This window comes from Cuculus canorus, chromosome 1 (assembly GCF_017976375.1).
Source record: "Cuculus canorus isolate bCucCan1 chromosome 1, bCucCan1.pri, whole genome shotgun sequence".
Classification (NCBI taxonomy): domain Eukaryota; kingdom Metazoa; phylum Chordata; class Aves; order Cuculiformes; family Cuculidae; genus Cuculus; species Cuculus canorus.
Window position 1 is genome coordinate 170,506,801 of NC_071401.1, and position 20,058 is coordinate 170,526,858.

Consider the following 20,058-nt stretch of genomic DNA (forward strand, 5'->3'; position numbering starts at 1 on the left):
GCTAACACTAGAGAGCAAAACAAAAAAAAGCTTAAAACAAAACACCCTCTAATCACGTCTCCTCATCAGATCTCCTTCTTTCCAGAATCAAATGAAACTCCATTTTTGCCAGCATAAAATTCCAAGCTACAGATCCAGCTATGTTCTGCAATTAATGTCCTGTGCCATGAAGGCTAAAACCTCTAATTAAAGTCTCAAGTGGAACCTCACTCATTCGTGTAAGGGAGGGAACTGTTGGAATTCTCAGTATCAAATGACAAGACTCAAGATGACAATCAAGTGTCAATTTATCCTGGAGAATGCTTCTTTCACCCAGAAGGTTAGGCACTTTGAAACAATGAAAGCTTAAATGGCAAAACATCCTGAAGAATCTAACAAAATCTGAAGGGAAACACTAATCTGATTTGCATGTCTCTGAACCGAGTAGAGAAAGAAACGGTTCCCCTGCCAAAAGCAGTGCAAGTACATACTGGTGTGTGTATGCGTGTGTGTATGTCTCTCTATAATAGATCTCAAATGAGCCTTTTCATAAAATTCAATTTCAACGCACACAAAGCACGACAGTGACTGTACGGAAGCTGCAATGCGTGCATCTATCAGAGTAACATGCAACATACCCCGCATATGCTCTGATCCAGACAAAATATTCGCAAATATGACAACATCAGTTTAATCATCTGGCAACGCAGCAATCATCTAACTTTTGTCCTTTCTTTCTATTCCGACAGCTACACACAGGAGCTCTTTGTGTCCCATTTTGATTATTGTAATTATCTCCTTCCTCGCCTCCTTAGCAGCAAAATTTCTCTTCTCCTCCAACACTCTATACAAACATGGCTAATATACAATTTATTTTAGCTTCTTGGTCTAATTCTAATTCCATTCTATCTTCCATTTGCCATAAAGGTGAAGCTTCCTGATGGCAAGGCTACTTTGTATTAACCACCTGAGAGTTCCCTTTCATCTAGACCAGCAGTTTGTAATTTAATAATTTTCCTTATCTGCTCCACATTCACCTGGGTTTGACTAAAGCAGACCTGATCTTTAGTGTTTAAGTAAGGTCATGAACTGCCAGAAGACTGTATCTGAGTGGACTAGCTTATCAAGATGCTATTAAATTACATCTGGTAAATTAGGAAATGAATCAGAGACTGATGGACATCTGTAATTTATTAAGCCAAACTGTCTCAGCTGCTAAGGAGCAGTGGATATCTGTTATCAGCTTATAAACCATACAAATCCCAGGATTTGTGCAAAGGTGTTCCGGTTGATTGTAGTTCAGTGTAGAAACATGATTCCGGGAAATAATTCTGCACTTGCACCCTCATTACAACAGAGAACTGGATAGTAGAATAACATCATTGGTTATTATGACAGTCCTATAACTAAAAACACAGCTCTATTCCTACCCCCATCCCCCAGCTCAACTCTGTGTGACAGTGTAACTGAATTCCACCATATAATTACTTTTCCCAATAAGTTTCCAGACTTTGACAGTTCTGAGTTGTCATGGTGAGCTCATACTATTTACTTGTTGTTCCTTTTTAATGGAGGAGGTGGCTGCCCGGATGCGCAACATGAGTTTTCAGAGATACAATATGAATATAATTTGCTCAGGCACTGTAACTGCTTTGGCTCTAAATTCTAGGATAATGAGATGAAGTTCCAAAGCTTTCATGGTTAGATATTTCACACCTCTGTGCAGGCCAGGTGAGCTTCTCTGCTTGTGTCTGTGACTAAAATCTGAGAAGAAGATGGGACACAGGAGTCAGAATTCTCTTTCCTTGGTCTTTTCAGGTTCAACCACTGTATCAACCCTGTTAGGGCATGATGACAGGACAAAATATTCTTGTCCATCTGGTGCCTCTATGGGAAGCATGTGGACCTGAGCCAAAGTTTTAGGAGCCACAGCTGAATGCTGGCATTGGATGTCATGTGCATGTTGACATATGGTCTAATGCTCCGAGGCATGTTCATACTATTGTAGCAGGACTAGATTTTATCTCACATAGAAGCAATCACAGTGACAGGACCCCGTCTTCGGGCAAGTGCTCATGAGCCTGGAACTGGTCATAGTTCATATGAACTCCATTGTTGGTGACTGTAACTTTGGCTCTTTGTTTTAATATGCTTCTTCAGGAGAATCACCTGGATGAACAGCAAGCACATCCTAGGCTCATTGCCACTGCCTGTCTCTGATCAGCTGGTCATCTACATAAAGACAGATGTGCATACCCTGTCTCCTCAGGTGCACTGCTCCTGCAGTGAGGAGTCTTAATGCTGCAGAGTCTGTGTGCCAGAGAGACTGATTTTTGGTTGCTCTCCTGAAATACTTTCTACGGGACAGGTAGATGACTATACGGAAGTAGGTCATGTGTAACTCAAGAACCATAAAGCAGGCTTGACCGCAGACACAGGAAAATGGAAGAAAGCATTGCCATCCTAAACTCAATGTGACATTTCTTCAGCTTCTCTGGACCCCTCGAAAGACATAGACCCTCTTTTGCTTCGGAATAAAGAATAACCAGAAACAGTGGCCTTGCCTGTATTTTGATGCAGCTGCTGCAATGAAGCTGCTTTGTCCCCTCAGCACCTCTTGTAAAACCACCAGTTATTACAGTTCTTGCTTTTACAATAAAGGTCTGGACTTACGACCCTACTGAATTTGCATCTGAACCCACTGCTGCCATTATGCAGGATGTGCCAAAGTCCTGTATAGCCTTGGACAGGGCTGCTCCCAATTCCTCCTTTTGAAACTGCTTACAAAGGGGTGCAATAGCAGTGATGCCAGAGACAGTGAGAGAGCAAGCTTGCTGCTGATCTTGTTTATGAATTTTCTTTAGTTCCATTGAAAAAACATACTCACAAGCAGACTCTAAACAGATTTCCATAGCACAGTACTACAAATTGTCCTGAGTGAGTAAAGCGTTACTACCTGTATTTTGATTTTGAGGTAAAAGCCATGCAGAACTGCTGGACATTTATTTAGAATATAAACTAAACTCCAAATAATTTGAGATCCACCCAGCCACTGTACCTAACAAATCAAGATAATTAACAATGGCTTAAGAGGCGGATGACTTTGCTCCAAGAATAAAGCAATATAAACCATCTGTTTATTTTTAAAAAGGCAATGCATGCAAATACAAAACATACACCCTAAAGGGCCTTTAATCCTTCCAAGACAGGATTCTACTGCGATACCTTGTTCTGTGCAGAACTGAGAGCATTAATCCAACACTTTTGAATGCTCCTGCAGTGTACAAAACACGGTATCTCTGTGCACACACACACAAAGCAGCTGACTAAGAAATTCAGGAGCACATGTAGAATGGTGTCCAACTAAGATGCTCACACACTCATTTGATATATTGTATCATGCAGTGTAATCCCTTCCACTATCAAAATGCTTTAATTTCATCTATTTATTTCCTGCCAAGAGGAAAACAGTACTTCTACTTTGCCACGTTGACCACTTTCATGAACTTATATATAGATTTATAACAGGATTACTCAGCTTTTATACAGTGGTCAAAATGAAACCATGGTCATTTTTAGGTTTTACTGCATATGTAACGATTGCAAATACACAGTAAAAAAGACATTATTCATCTATGCCAAGTCACTAATAATTCCATACATAAATTTTGAGTACAAGTTTATGAGCTTATAAAACCTTAAGATTTCATCTCAGCTTTTTACTTCTGCAAATGAATCTGCTAATTCTGTCCTATACTGTTTTTTAATAGCCATATGAAGGCTGTAGCTGGCAATTTTACCATTAAATTACACACCGGAATTCACTTCCCTAAAAGAATCTGAACATTTTCCTATTCTGGTAGCAACTACTAATTTCAAATGGCATCAAACTGCTAATTTCAAAATATATGTTGGTATCACTTACCATCATACCCATAAGTCTGTTACTTACTTAAGGTTTATGAAGTCTCATTAAACAGTTCCTTTTGAGTGAATCACTCTGACAATATCACGCATGAGATGAAATGGAAATAAAAAGTCTAAGTTCACATTTGACCAGTGAGTTTTGAAGCCAATTTTTAAACTGCAATCTGCCTTTAAACAAACATTTGCTAACTTCTCTCAGTCCAAAAGGCTTAAAAATGCATCACTGACATAATTTAATACCTCTTGGAATAACATAGCACCTGTAATCCCTGTGGTACAAGACTGTTTACTTCTCTACAATTAGTGGATGCCTCCAAGCTACATCATTAATATGAACATTGCACTGGAAATGCACCTGCAACTCATCTACTTGAGAATGAGAGTTTTTTTGCTTTTGAAATATCTGTACACACTCACCTGCTGCTGAAAGGGCAGCGCACCCCTCCTGTGCCTTGGATTCCTATCAGCCAGGGGTCAAGGACAACACTTGGTTTTTCATTTTGAGTAATATTTACATGCCTGTTACTCCGCAGATCCCCCCAAAGAAGTGGCCACATGAGAGAGACAGAGCTGCAAGTCCCAAGAGGACAGAGATCCAAGAATCTAAATTGTCCTGACATGGAGGACACTTATACATTCGGAGGAGAAATTAAATGAAGACTGAAAAGTAGAAGAGGATTTGCAGAAACAAGGAGATTGCCATCTATATCCAGGTTGTCTGGCTTCATGTACAAAGAAATCAAGAAGGAAAACCCCAGATCCTGCTTATTTTCACCAGAAGAATCAACTCTGCTTCATCATCATCTTCATCTGCCTCTCCAGAGACAAGAGAAGTAGATTTTGTAACAATTCCAACTTTGACCTTTTCTTCTAAAGTCAGCAAGATATTTAAACACATGCTTTGTGAACAGAATTGTGTTGCTGGTTCTCCAGACGTTTGACTTAAAATGTAAGAATCTCTTTTATAACAAGAAAACCTTGAAGAAAGATACATAATACTCAGGAAGGTGCCAGGATCCAAGAACAAAATCTAAGTTCCTTACTGCTGTGAATATATGTTTGGTTCAGACTGTGCAACTGGTGTATACATTAGTGATTTAACACTACTGCAAGGTAAGAGTCTATCCCGCTGCTGTGCTCACGCAAAGAAGTATACAACTGCCCCCTTCCTACCTTGTCATGGAAGTCAGATGTGTAAATGCCAGATGGAGTCTACCGCAGAGAATAAGTCTCTTCGCAGCTCCAATTAAACTTTATTCCTTTTCTTTATTTTGATGTAAACACATTTTATTTTTGCTTCGTGTTCCTATGGTGATTTGAAGTGAAGGCTTCTGCTCGAAAACACAACCTGTAATATTTCCTATTCTATGCTGAGAAAGATGAAACCTCTTAAGTTCTTGAAGGCATCTCTCAGACATAATTAACACATCTATTCTGGCCAGGACAGCAAGATTTAATCTCCAAATAACAAAGGTCAGTTTACAGCAGGTGGGAAATGGAGATAAGAAGGCAGTGCTGTTGACTGCAGAGAGAGTTTGTGAGAGAAAATAGCCAAAAACAAATAGGAAACCATAAAATATAAATCCATCTTTGGAGCACAAATATGTGAATGGAAAAATAAAGTATAATCCCTCCAACAGGCATAGTTCCTGCCAAATATCCATAATTTCGAATGGTTGCAAGAGTCTGAAGTTTGGGTAGGAAAAGAAAATATGTATAACCTTGGCCTCCTGTACCGAGCTCAATCTATTGTATCTGCATGATTTTCCCAAACAAATCCATCATCTGCCCTGCTGGAGCACAATGCTGAGAAGCACGGTGGATAGCCAAGAAAAGTTATTAAGACAGAATTTCCCAGTTTGTTTTGTTTTGTTTTGTTTTAATTATAGAAGATTTAGGATCTACTTTTGCTCTTAAGCTATAAATGAAGAAGACTGCTGTAACCCCCTCTGTAGAGAGAGGCAAGGAATATCTGCATAACAGTTTCTTTGAGAACCAAACCCAACAACTGCAATAACTAAAAGCACCTACAATAACAGGGAGGGATCTGCAGTCAGCAAACATGTCATTTTTGTTGTTTCTCTGTATCTATGAATTATTAAGGAAGATCAAGACATTTTTTTACTGATAAGCTTCTTTCACCCTTGTGCATCTGCTGACTGTAAGACATCCAGTGAATATCAACACTTATTTGAGCAGCATTAGGTTAAACATGGAGATGCTAAAGTCACATTGACAAAAAAATTAGATACCTAATTCTCATACATTCTCCTTAAAAAACATTATGTGGCTGACTCGAGAAATTTTAAAAAGCTGCAGGAAAGGACCTCAACATGGTACAAGGTTATACGTGATATTCTTCCTAACATGTTTCAGACTGCAGTATATTATAGATTTGAAGTATATAAATGGAAAAAAACCCAAAATTAAAATAAAAAAATGTTGCTTTATCATGTTAGTACAACCCTACGTAAAAATCTTACTGACTTTAAAGACTGGACAAATGGACAGAATTCAGTACCTGAGAAGCAGTCAAATAATATATCTAGCTTTTCACTTATTTTTTGTAAGTGAAATGTTTCTTTCAGTACATCTAAGGTAAAATGTAACTATAAAAGAAACCACATTTTCAATGACAACCCGTTGGTACTTAAATACAATAATGAACATCACAGCAAAACTTCAGGATGATTAGGACAACCTGGATTCCCAATTCATAGACAACAACTTTCAGAACACAACCAGAGAAAGAAAGTTTTGGAAAAAGATACATTTTTTCTCACTTAGAAACTTATGCTAAAATAATAATCTGTTCCCATTAAGTCAATGTTTTTTGTTTCTGACTTGAATAGGAATATGATTAAAAGGACTACATAGAAAGAATAGAAGAAATCTTGATTAAAAACTCTTTTATTCAAGCCCTTTTGCAATAAAACCCCCTCAAACCAGAAAAGAAACATTCTCACAGCACAACGGTTTCAAAAGAGAAGGTAAAAAAATAAATATATATAAACCCCATCACTGTATTAGATAAGTGCCCTCTGTGTGTATATGAACTACTAGTGGAACTTCATTATTTTTAAAGAAAAACTGCATTGTAAATGCAATTTGCTTTTAAATACATTTTTGTCAGGTACACAATTTAAATTTGCCAAATTTACTGCTTAAAAAATCTCCTCAAAATGGCTCTAAATTATTGAGAGTGACATTTTTGATGTTAAGCTTCCTGATTCAGTCAAGTAACTTAGTGAAGTTGTCATATGCTACTATGGTGTCAAATTCTGCCCTAAGATCTGCACAGGCACATGCCTAAAATAATTGAACTTCTAAGTTTGACAGTTTGAAAACCGGCTTGGAAGATGTCATACTTGCAGCCTCAATTAATCCCCCAGAACACATGTATGTTACTGTAGATCAAGATCTTCTGTGTCAAGTTGTTTGGAGTGTTTTTTAGAGGAGTTTAAGCCCACATAATGAATGATTAGCATGTAATTAGCTGAAAAGCTGCAGATCTTCAGGCAATCTAGTAAGCGAGAATTACTGCCAGCCTTTAGCTAAAACAGCTTGTACAAAAGCCTGTGTGCTGCAGATATGTAACCAATAGGAAATGGTTATCTGATTGCACGAACTGTACACATCTAGCTTTCTAATTGATCCGAACGCTACGTCTAGTGCTCAGAGGCATCTTGCATAAAAGAATTATGATCCACAGAAGAAAGGATTTCACTCATTCATCTATGTAATTTTACACTTTTATAGATTACTGAACAATTATATTCTTCTTTAATTAATAATGCTAGACCACGATATGTTCTCTGTCTCTATGAACAGAAGCATTCTTATTACAACTACAGTTGGGAATAAATCGTGTAGCTGGCCTATAGATTGTTTTGAGTTTCCAGCAGCAGTATGTTTGTTGGAGATATGTCTGAGCCACATTGTAATTTTCTTTAAGCCAATATCTGGCCAAAGAGCCATGGGAAAACATATTCTTACCAGTCTGAAGAAAACCTAACTGCTTTTCCACCATCAGGTGAAACTTAACTAGCCTTCTCATCCTTCTCTCAATAAGCATATAAGTAACTGATAATAAATAGGAATACTCATATAAGTAAGAGCATCCATAGGATTACGCGACCATATGTAAAAAAAATGGCTTTGGTAGCATGTTAATATATTTACTAGTGCATATTTTCATGCAGTATATTCAATCTAGACTACCACACAAGACCTATAAATATGTGATACGTGCATATTCGAAGTGCGTGGAAAGTACTTTGAAATAGACTCGAAGGTTCAAGAAAAAACATAATGTATACATTTGCTTTTTTCTTAGATACAACAAGCAAAATAAAATTCTGCCTTTAAATTCTGGTATTACTTTAAATTAAAATAAAGGCAGAACAGACTTCCTTCTGGATGTCAATGTAAATGCAAGACCAGTGGAAAACAAATGGGTAACGACATCGTAAAAGCAAAAAGGGGACAGTACAAGTAATCACTAGCTAATATTTAATATCATCATGACAGAGAAAGGGATAGGTTTAGGAACTTACCCTCATCTTTGCACATGCATCCTGTGTTGATTCTGTGCCTCTTAACTCTTTTACCAGCATAGAACCTAAATACTAAAATAAAAATCCATTAATCTTAATATAATGAAATTTCCAGAATAGACAAACATCTGCAAAAAATGCACTAAAAATGCCTAAATCCCCATAGTGATAGCAGTCAACTTAATATATCGCTTTAGATGTTTTTTTATTCTGCAGTTCTCTGATAAATAATTTAAAACAGTGTGTTAATCCACTTATGAAACAGGAATGCACAGCAACAAGTTTATTGAATCAGATGAAGTCCTTTGAAACAGTATCTGAAAGTCTTCCAGCTTGTCATCTTAGTCACTCAGACAACAACCACATACTACAGATTCCATCATAAAAAATGCCATTTGATTAAAAAAGGGAGAATCTGCTTTTATTTAGCTGCCATCTGCCAAACTCACATTGCTCTCTATGCAATCACATGGACGTGAAGGGCAGCGAGATGTTAACCTCTGTGTACTCAGTTTGTAACTGATTTATGTGCCCAATGTCAGCAAACAGAGAAAATAAATCTGAATCAGAAACTTGTTTAAACCATTATTTCTTCCCAAGAAAAGGCTGACCCTGGACTATTATTTTGAGGCTTTTACCTAATCTGAAGGAGGCCGGGTGAGAGGAAGCAGCAGGACGCTGGTGCTGAGTCCTGGCTCAGCCTGCTGAAAGCCACCGTGCCCATCTCTGAGGACTCACAAGGTAGTGAGTACCTCACTGACATGTCTCCTTTTCTACCTGCCTCTTCATCACCGTGTCACTCACTGGCATGTGCAGTTTGAGCCCTCCTGCACCCCGAGAGCAAGCTCTGCTCCTCTGGGCACTCAGTACCTCTCCCACTGTGTGTGAATGGTGCTGCTCCTCCATGGATGGAGCTGGCTACGTTGTCCAAGCTGCTTCTGCCTAGCAGAGCTGACTCGTTGCTACTAATGGCTGTGCAAGAGCGATGCTCTATACATTTTTCATAAGGACACTACAGACGTGTACATTTGTGGATGTGCACGTCTGTATAGCCCAGTGTGCACAGGCTGTCCCTGTATTTCTATATGGTGCCAAATGCAAGTCTGGCTTAATTAAAGCTAGAGGACAGCAAGCCACCCCTTGTCTTCTCCTCCACAGGCACAGAGGTGTCTCTCTCAGCATTCTCAGAGCAGTGCAGTGCCGTGGCTTCTCTTAAGTCTTCAGTCCCACATGAACAATATGGGAGCTGAAGAAAAGTCATGCCACTGGTGAGAACGTGGTAGGTGAGCTGCAGGAGGAAAGAAAGTGCCACGGGCAGAAGCCTCCTCCCAGAGGACGCTGCTGCCCACCACCACTGCCTGACCCCTTTAATTCTACCACAGTGACCCCTCCTGGAAACAGCCTAAGCTGACCCAATCAGATAGTGTGCCAGCTTCATCTTAAACAAAAACCTATAACAAATAATTTTGGCTACAGTTGAATGCAAGCTGGAACTGAACAGAAAATGTACTTGTTCAACTTTCTGGTCTCTTGACCTAAACTGAGACATTTTCTTTAAAGCCTTCATATCACAGTGTATACTGCAGGAGTCTCTGACCTGCAAGAAAATACATAAATATTTCAATGTGGACAGTAGCCAACATGGTAATTAGTGAGAAAGGCTTTACAGGACATTATAAATGGAAGGGTGAGCAACTACCGTCACTACCAGATAAGCACAAGCAGAAAGGAACGACTGAAGGTCATTCCTGGAGGGCTGCAGATGTGAAAGATTCATAAACCAAGCAGCTGTGAGTCCAGCTGGGGGCTCATGGTGACATGAACAGGGCTCTGGGCATTGATTTGATGGGATGGCTTGGTATCGCTCTTGCAGAAGAACAACAAATTTAAAGCAAGCTCTGAAATTAAAAAACTAAACAAAAGAATATTGCGTTGGACTGTATCTTTCTCTGGATCCTGCTGTCTGGTACCTCTGCCATCCTGAGCCTTTTCTGGGAAAGATGCAATTAATTTCTTCATTTATTTTATTTACTTATTTTTTTTAATAGACTATGAACAACAAATTAATATTTCCTTGAAAGCTACCAGTTGGTCAGGCATCAGAGGGAAAAAAGCAGTGCTTTTGAGCCCATGGCAGAACAAAAGGGAGAAAGAAAAGACAGGCAGCTCCCGTCCCATCTGCACATCAGCAAAAAGCCTCAGCTGCAGGCATTCACAAATGCTTCCCAGGGTGGACTGTGTAATAGAGAAACAATTCACAGAGGTACCGTCCAATTTAGTTGTCAGTAAAATCACAAATTCTAGGAGGGAATTTTGCTTTCCTTTGACTTGCTGTACTTTTGGAAATGTTCCTTCTCAAAGACACAGACCATGTGGGAGCAATGCAGAGGACATCCATCAGTTCAATTGTGTGATGTGGCATACAATGAAAGCTACCCCTGTTATAACTTCCAAGCCAGAGTTTTACTCCATAAAGCTGAGGTCATTACAGCTCAGGGAGCTGAGACAGTGCAGTGACGCATGGCCCTTAGGAAAGGGAGATGTTCCCTTAATCACCAGTAACTTGGATACTCCTGGTCATCTCAACTTCATATCTTCAATGATCCCCACACCTTTCAATATGCTACAAAGGTTACATCTGATTATGAACTTATTGCTGGATCAAGTACTGAGATAAGATGCACTTCTGAGATAAAACTGTTCATTTTACTGAAAACTATGAAAAATACTTAAAGAACTAGAAGTCACTAAGCTTCCTTTTGAATGTGAAATGCTGCATAGGAGGAGAGCGAGACTGAGAGCAGGCAACCTGGACCTTGGCTGTGACTTGCTGAGGAAGGCAGAGGTTTTAATTACTGTCCAGGGACAATGACTGCATTCATGGCGATTTCTACTTGATGAAGGTCTGACGGAAGGAAGATACAGATATGCTCCAGTGAGATGGGTCTTTAACACCCCTTCTGTCCCTCACAGTGAAAGCCAGACTCCGTCTCACTTGCACTTACTCTCTAATTCCTACCTTTCTGGATATGCTTTAAATCAGGTCCAGCAGCCCTCAGCTCTCCCTCAAAATGCCCCAGTGCTTAGTGAACAGAGCATTATCCTAAAAAGCACCGAGGATTCAAGGCCGTTCAGGTGAAAAGGATCTAATATCCATATCCCGGACAAATGGTTAACCCCTGAGGTCTTATGCTAAAGGCACCATGACTACTGAGCCCCTTTCCTTTGTAAAATAAGTCATCCTTGCTTTACCAGGTGACTAACTCTGAAGATGACACAGTGGTCTGGGAAGCACCTTCAGCAACTTAAACAGTGCTTTCCAGCAAAGTCAGAGGGGAAAATGTAAGAATTTAAACAGGTGGGCTGAGGCACCTCTTCAGCTCCCCAGAAGCACTGAATCCCTGCTCTGTTGACTTCAAGGCTTTAGGAAAACGCTTTTCTTTTAAAACCCAAAGTTTTTCAATATGCCTTTCTGTACTTCAGGAGAACTTCCCCTTCTTCATCAGCATTTGTAACAGAGAACATTTATCACCTTTACCTGTAGAGGGAAGTTCCACTTCTCCAGAGACAGCAAGTTACAGCTATCAGGAGGTAAAACTAAATACTCCCTGCCCTGAAGGAACTGTCTGCTACTGGTAGTAGTCATCAGTCTGGGAGAGGTCTGAATGTGTCTTTGTCCCGTGGATAGAAAACACTTCTTCAGGACCCTTATCTCCATCTCCCTTAGCTGCCTTCCCCAAAACGAGCTGTATAAAATTCTGTCAAGGCAATACTTACTTTAACTACTACGCACACAGCATTAAGGTAGGCATGAGGATCCCATATTATGTTTTATTATTTTTCCATAAGTACTAGACAGTATTTTTGACAGATGAGAAGTAGGGGTGGTAGCTCTCACTGCCATTTCTACAACAATTAGCCACTTATCCATACTGTCATTTCTCTAACATGATTGCTACATGGACTACAATATATCACAAAATTCATAGTAAAAAGTACTGTGCATCCTTGTTTCTCATTTATTACAATTACTGTATCTCAGAGGAAGTGGAGACCCTCAATAAAAGTGACTGCAAAAATATTTTAAATGCAAAACCCCTAATAGTCTATCAAAATCTAGGATTGATATATCTCCCCCAAACCAAACTACTAAATTTATCAACACTTACAAATGCTTTATAATCGCATGATTGGAAGATGAGTTTCTCCGGATGGTGTTGCCAATACTGTACAGGCGTTGATGCTGTGGCTTCATTCGGAGGTCGCAAGGTAATTGAAGGTTCTCCCCAGTCTCCTGTCTGAAAAATCACAGGTTTTTGAGATATAAGAGAAGTTGCAGGCAAAATTCCCTATAAAGTAGCCCTCTATTGTTGTGCTCAATTAACAATAATTTGTTTTCTATACATAGAGCCATGTTACTAAAATAAGAGAATACAACTACAGCATTTTTCATGATTTAATTTATAATCCAAAGTCATCTAGTGGAGTGTTTAATGAGGCTTTAATTAAATCTATTTGATTTGAGAATAAAATCATTAGGCACAGGAAATGTTCCTTAAAAATGACTGTTTACAATACATACATGAAGATGAGAGCACTTGAAAAAAAAATCTTGAGGCAAAAAATGCCATTCACAAATTCCGCTACGTGTTATACAAGCTTTCCTACACAGTTAATCAGTCTTTCATTATCCAGCATATATAACTGATAACTAACTTTCCTAAATGGCTAAATAACTGAGACTGCGCTTTGATGTGAAGACTTATACTTTCTTCAAATATGTGAGGTATTCTTTAATCTCTTTATGAATATTTACTTTGATCACCTTCTCTTGATGTCTCATTGTAGAGCTACTGACATTGCCCTTCTACATACATCATTCTCATTGATATAGGTGATCACCTTCCTGAGCTGTCATCTCCCCTCTTTCCTCAAAGCCCTCAGAGAATGTGGGTAGGACTGCAGTTTGCTGCCAAACCCCTTCACAGGACACATTTCTCCCTTCCAAAAAGAGCCAACACAGGCATCAGTACAGGAATAACCCTAGCATGGCAGTGCTGGTCTGGGTCTCACCTGCCAATGAGTATTTTTGGATATGGCTCTATTGGAAAAACACTGACCTCAGGGACCTCAGGGTCCTTGGGGTCTCCTTCCACCCTGCAGGCCTATGCAAAACAATTATTATTTTGTGATTATTTATTCTTTAACTGTGATCTCTCCTATTTTTGGTTCACATGTGCCCACGCTGCCCATGTCCTCAATACCAGGGATGCTGCCAAACCAGCAGCAGCAGCACACTTTAACTGAAAATGACCCGTGGACTGAGTCCTTCACCTTTTCCCAAGCCCTCTTTTCCTTGTCATCAGCCCCACTTCTCCCCTACCCTGTCAGGTCTGGCCTGTTTCTGCTTGTTTTCTCTCATTACCCTCCCCAATATGATTATTTCCATTTGGATTATGCTACTTCTTTCTTTACCTGCACTTATCTCTGTGTATTTTCTATGCATTTCATATTGTTAAAATAAGTGTTGAAGCTGGCAAGGAATTGTCATCAGCATTGCACACAGAATCTGGCTAGAAGTTAAGACTTCTAAAGCAAATAGAAGTTAAGCATCAAAAGCACATGAAAAAATTCTTATAGAAGATATTCAAAAGTCTGGCAAACCATCACATCCTACTAATTAAATCAGGACAGAGGAAACAAAACAAGTACATCATTTTCATGTGTCACAAAATAATGAAATGACACACATTTGCACAACTCTGCAACGAAAAGCAAGAGATAAATCTGGAAACATCAACATTACCCTGCTGATACGGTAACTTCAAGCAAGTGAACATCATAAAACGAGTCAAACCTAGTTAATCGTATTATTTAGCACACCTACAAATTATACAGTATTATAAGTTCTGTTTTGCCTAGTTAAGTTGCCTATACACTACGGATACAACGTCAACCTCAAATTCTGAAATGAAAGCAGCAGGAGCAATTGCTTCAATTTTTGGCACTCTGTATCCACAGAAATCAATCCTTCTGACCACTAATGAGTATACACCTTCCACCATACTTAATCTGAAGTGGGAATTGGGTTTCCTTAAGAAGCAGTTCTCCTTATAAAATAAGGTTTCAATTATATTACAGGGGGTAAGGATCTGCATTCTTATTAGTGGAGTTTGTATGTGACCGCAAGAGGGGATGGTCTGCACCCATCACAAATGCTCAGTGTGCTTGGCTGTCTCTAATGAACTGTTCAAGGCCATAGTTAACAGACCACTTGGTCCTTTTTATTTTTTTTTCCTAATAAAGACACACTCCTGCACGTTTTGTTTAAGGAAGAAGATCTTAGAAGGTAAATCCTATCCATTTAGCAAAATGTTATTATGATGGAACAGGAGTAAATCCAGAATAGAGAAGGTTAAAAAGTGTAGCTTTTGACCACCAGTCCTTCCACCATGGAAGCATGGAGATGGCTGTGAGGTAGAAGTCAGTGATCCTGGGTAGTGCTCCAAACCCTTTCGTTGCACTGGTCTGCAGGCGACTTTCCTCACATGCAAGAAATGGACAGTGCTGACAAATTAACCAGGGTATGTAAGGAGTGAAATAAGTATATAATTTTACAGTTTGACGCCCTTTTGCATGAAAGATGTTAAAAGTACAGAAAACTGTATTCTTTCTGTCTGTAAATGAAGGGCAGTAATGAGAGGGACAGTGATTACCTCTCATATTGGTTCAATTTCATAAAGGAGCTGGGAAGCAATAACCATAAGGAAATGAGAAATATTTTTCAATATTTCTCGGGCTAGTAAAACTAGTGTATGAGACACTTAGAGAAGGACTGTATGGAGACCGTTCATTTGTATCCATTAATTGTTCTGTAAATATATACAATAATCTAAGTAGCTACTCATTTTAAATTAGACCAAACAGAATTAATATGCTTGCTGTAAATGTGTCTAGGACACAATACAGCTGAGGTTAAGGGCGTGCAGAGATACAGGATTTCTACTTTTCCTGACAGACCACTGTCCCTGAAGACCTTTCATGTATTTCAGTGTGTCTTGTAGAGGGAGCAGCTTCTACGAAAAACTGCATAAAATTAAATATCATAGGTACAGATTATGATGATGGATGAAGAAGACATAATATACAAGCATAACATTTTCTTTTTTAACTCTACCAAAAGTGCTTTTTTTGAAAAAGTCAGCAGTAGTATCTCCTGGTCTCCTTTCCTTTTGTTTCTTACCAAACTCCTCAGATTTTTAAACCATACTATTGCCAGTATTCATTACCTATTTAGATTGAGTTATAACAGGGTAGTCTCCAAAGCCCAGATCCATGAAGATGTTTAGAAGTGTAATGCCTATTACAGATCCCCATGCAATGAACTTTCTTTCCCCCTCCTCCCCCCCCAAAGGGAAGAAAGGCTTTTAAACAAGATTTACACAGCTAAATACTTTCATAGATCTGGGTCTAAAAACCTCTACAGGAAAAAGGCAGCTTCTCAGCTGACTGGTTAGTCAGATACTGAAATTCTGAGATTTAGGATGTGATGATGGCAATTAATTTCAGTCAAAATACAAAACAGCAACATCTTTGACCAAGAGAAAAATATGAATTACTAGTAAATCTAAATCTGAGAAATTGGGGTGGAAAAACACATGAGTGATGTATAGAGATTCAAGACCTTCATAAGCCCCTAAAACTCTTTCAAGCAGTATAGAAATGTTTGTAAATTGCCACGCAGGACGAGCTATGATGTTTGATTTAATTTTTGAGAGTAGATAAGACAGGATAAGGATTTTCTGGTTTGAATATTTAATTTGCAATTACAAGAAATAATCAAACATTTAAGCTTATGTATTTTTTATGACACAATATACGTATGGAGATTTTTATATCCTGATGAAGTAAAAAGGCAAGAGATAATTTATTCCTCATCTAACTTTACAGCTCATCAGACAGCTGTGCAATTTATCACGTGTTTTTTGCTGTACTGCCTGTGTTTTAGTATGCTAACCTCCCCAAATCTTTAACCAGTGCCTTTCCTCCCTCTGGCCTCATTCACCTTGAGAAAGAAGATTCTTTGCTCCACATTTTGCAAGTAAAGAATTTACAATCACAAACCAGTCTCAAGCCAGGTGCCAGAGTGGTAAAGACTTGGTTTTTTTTTTTTACAGTGACAACTTTTAACCATAAGGGTCATAGCCTTAAAGACCAATATCTCATGCTCTTGCAGTGCTTCATAACCCTGAAAATCGGCAGATGTGCACTTCCCAGGGGTCTAGAAAGGGTGAGATGCTTGATGTAAAATGAGCTACAGAAGCAGATTACTGCTATTAGGTAAATTTTCACAATTGTTGCATATTTTTCTATCTCATCCTATTCTCTGAAAACTGTATTTGACTCACATTAAAAGTGCCTGGATGCAAAGGCAGTCACAGGTACGAAGTAATCTCAATAAAGCTTCTATAAAAATCTAACACCTGCCTCATTTTTTAATTAAAATATCAAGTTAAACCCCCTCCACACTACAGAAATAAAGAAAAAAAGGCCTGGTTTTGAGAGCTCAAATACATTCATTTTTAACAAGGACCACGTCTTATAACTTTTCACCTGTTAAAGCCTCGTGCCTGGTTATGGTAACATGCATTAGTCACCATGACAACAATAAATTGGAGCACATACAGATACAACACTTCTGGCTGAAAAATTAATAATTTTATCCCTGTAAGAATTGTAAATGTTCTGTGGACCAGCTGAATCCTCATTATTTGCTTCTGGTTTAATTCCTAGAGTGAGAGAATTTTTTTAGCTCCATATATCTTTGATTTTTGAAATCATGCAAACAGGTGAGTGGTGTAATTTCATTTTTAAAGCTTCTAAAGCTCGGTGGCCAAAACAGCCCCTCTCTGGCAGAAATACTCCAAGGATCTTCTGTTACGTGACAGAAATTAGAAGAAATCTACAGCTCCTCTGAAAATACTGTGCTGAACGACGGGCTGTTGTCCTCACCATGCTGTAATACGGATCACCACGTTTGCTCTCATGTGCACAGCACATGTGCCTCTGCCACAGAAGTGACGGAAATACAGAGTACCATCAACATTACCTCTAATTCCCCAAAAGTGCCTCTGCAAACATGACGTGATTCTCAGCTAGGCAAAGCCTATAGATTAACACAGAGAGGGCAGCACAACACATTGTGGGGGTGAAACTGTGCAAATCGAGCTGTTTACACGGTTTCTTGCTTTGGAAAAGTGAGCAAACGAAAACATCAGGAACAGAAGTCAAAGCTCCCCGAGAGAGACGCTGCTGGCAATCCCCCACGTCCTGTATGTACACCATACAGCCGACAGATGCTAACCACATGGCACGATACATGAATGTGCGCACACATAATCCCAAAGGAGGGCGGACAAGTTATGAACTTTTTTTTGTCATTTCAGCGACGTGACACCCGCAGATAACACCATGGCAACAGACTGTACATCCATAGAGTGACAACATACCCATTTATCACTGTATCTTACATTATGAACCTGATGAATCGATGAGAAAGGATATCCTGCATTCTGGTTGGTCCAGATCTCACAGACAGAGGACTGCTAATATAAACAGAAAACTATATCTCATCTTGTAAATATTAATGCACGGCAACTGCCAAAAGGCAAGAATAATTATGAAAAGGCTTGCAATAACATTAAAGAAGGAAGTAAAACAGCTGTTAAAATTAATTTTTTATTTATTTGCTGACAAAATATTTTTGGACTGACTGAAAGGAAACATAGCTTATTCAGAGACTTTAGAAGAGGTTTCAAACTGTGAATACAAGAAAACAATTTAGTCAGAAGTGCTGGTGATATAAAGAGATAAAGTTATGCAGGCATAAACAGAAAATGCAGAGAGCAGAAAAAATACTGGTTACTTTCAGCTTTTGGCAAGGAAGAAGTCTGAAGCCAACATCCCAATTAAGTTTTGAGATTTGAATCTCTCTGTTGGAGACTTTCACAGGGAGAGAGGAATGGAAAAATCTGGCTATACCGTCAACAGGAAAAAAAATTGCTTTCTTTGTAACAATTACCAGAAAAGAATCCATTGCAACGAAGTAAAGCAGTTGCCCATTATCTCCTTCCAACAACAGTTCCTTTGCATACAAAGATACAGATAATATTACCTGTAGTATCAACCATGACTCCACTGTATAAATGAAAGGTTTCAGTCTACCTTCTACATTATTTTACATATAGTCTCTAGTAGCAAAGCAAAGTAAGCACATTGTAGCATCTCTAGCAAAAGCAACAAAACTAGGAAAGCATAGCATTCACCAGCGTCTTTTACATATTTCCTTGTTTGGACACTCATCAAGAAAGCATCTGTGACACCTCAGCCAAAGCTAAGATAACATTTTACAGTAGCCAGGCAACTAAAACAGAGCATCATACGTGGGATCTGCCCACAGTATTTTCAACAGGCAGCAACAAAAGGCAATAAACACGCATGAAAAATGCGATTGCAGCATCCAGATGAGATAGCAATTAATATATCCATAATTTAACAACAGCAGGAATGTGCATTGCTGGTTCCTGTCAGCAGCAGCAGCAGGAATTTAACACCAGTGCTCAAAACAACCCAAAGTGCAACTCTTCTTAGAAATATGGCTCTTGGTCTTACCTTTTGTAGCCTGAAACCTGGTGCCTGGCTGGTGACAGACTAGGTTATCTCTTCTGGTTGCTGTCAGGACAGGCTGGCATCCTCTGGACTGACCACTGAGCACTGCCAGACCCATTGGTGGCTGCCTCATGGTGTTAATTGTCCCTTATTTCCTCCATGATTTGAAATGCCTGTGCACACACGCCTTCCCCCAGCTGCAGTAATTCTTAAACTTCCCATACCTGGTTAATTTCTTGTCCCTCATCTTGTTTTCAATGCATTTGTTTGTCCTTGGTGATGTGCAAGACACTATATTTTGATCGCATTAGCTAACAAAAACTTTGGTTCACAGTCTTCCACCTTGTAGAAGTCTGCAACTTGCTACAAAGCAGTCCTCTATGTCACGAGCAGGTACTCTCACTGCCAGGCCAGTAGCAAACTGCCCCAGCTACTTCTGCTGAGCCATTTTTCAGACACTGCAGTAGTTATGACCTTTTTTTTCTGTATGCCAAGCAAGCTGACTTCTGGATGCTCCAGCCATGCCCATCACTGTGATGCCTGTGTTTGTTTGCCTGGGAAATTCATGGCAGGAGGCTGTGCCTCCGCTTTTTGAGATAAAAGTAGAAGAGAAGGCATTTCCATGCCAGATGCAGCATTCCTAAGCATGTGGTAATCAGGAAAACAGACCAGTGCTATTTGGACGCAACTTGCTGAGGTCCTGAAAGGAGTAAAGTAAGGCAGCATGGAATTGTGTACTAGCAGACGTTATTTCTCCCCAGTGCCAGCAGTGCTGACACAGGTTTGCTGTGATGCTGTCGTATCATACTGCAGGTTCTTACCATCTTGGTATTCTGGAGACAAAGGTGTAACCTTAAATCCTGCTCATCCTGAGGACTTGCCTGTAGGGAGTGGTGCTGTGCCTTGGCCAGATCAGCCCAGAGCCGGT

The 20,058-nt window shown here is 39.3% G+C and overlaps 1 protein-coding gene across 11 annotated transcripts in view; it reads right to left on the reverse strand.

Moving 5' to 3' along the window:
- ANKS1B (ankyrin repeat and sterile alpha motif domain containing 1B) overlaps positions 1 to 20,058 on the reverse strand; it is a 427,137-nt gene that overhangs the window by 16,971 nt on the left and 390,108 nt on the right. For 5 of the 11 annotated variants that reach the window (XM_054066137.1, XM_054066122.1, XM_054066113.1 and 2 more), the window contains 3 exons: positions 17,993 to 18,067; positions 12,632 to 12,760; positions 8,463 to 8,534 (listed from right to left, as the gene is read on the reverse strand). In XM_054066137.1, coding sequence (XP_053922112.1) covers positions 8,463 to 8,534; positions 12,632 to 12,760; positions 17,993 to 18,067 — 276 coding nt within the window. The remainder of the gene's footprint in view (positions 1 to 8,462; positions 8,535 to 12,631; positions 12,761 to 17,992; positions 18,068 to 20,058) is intronic. The other 6 variants (XM_054066166.1, XM_054066105.1, XM_054066143.1 and 3 more) reach the window with 2 other exon arrangements.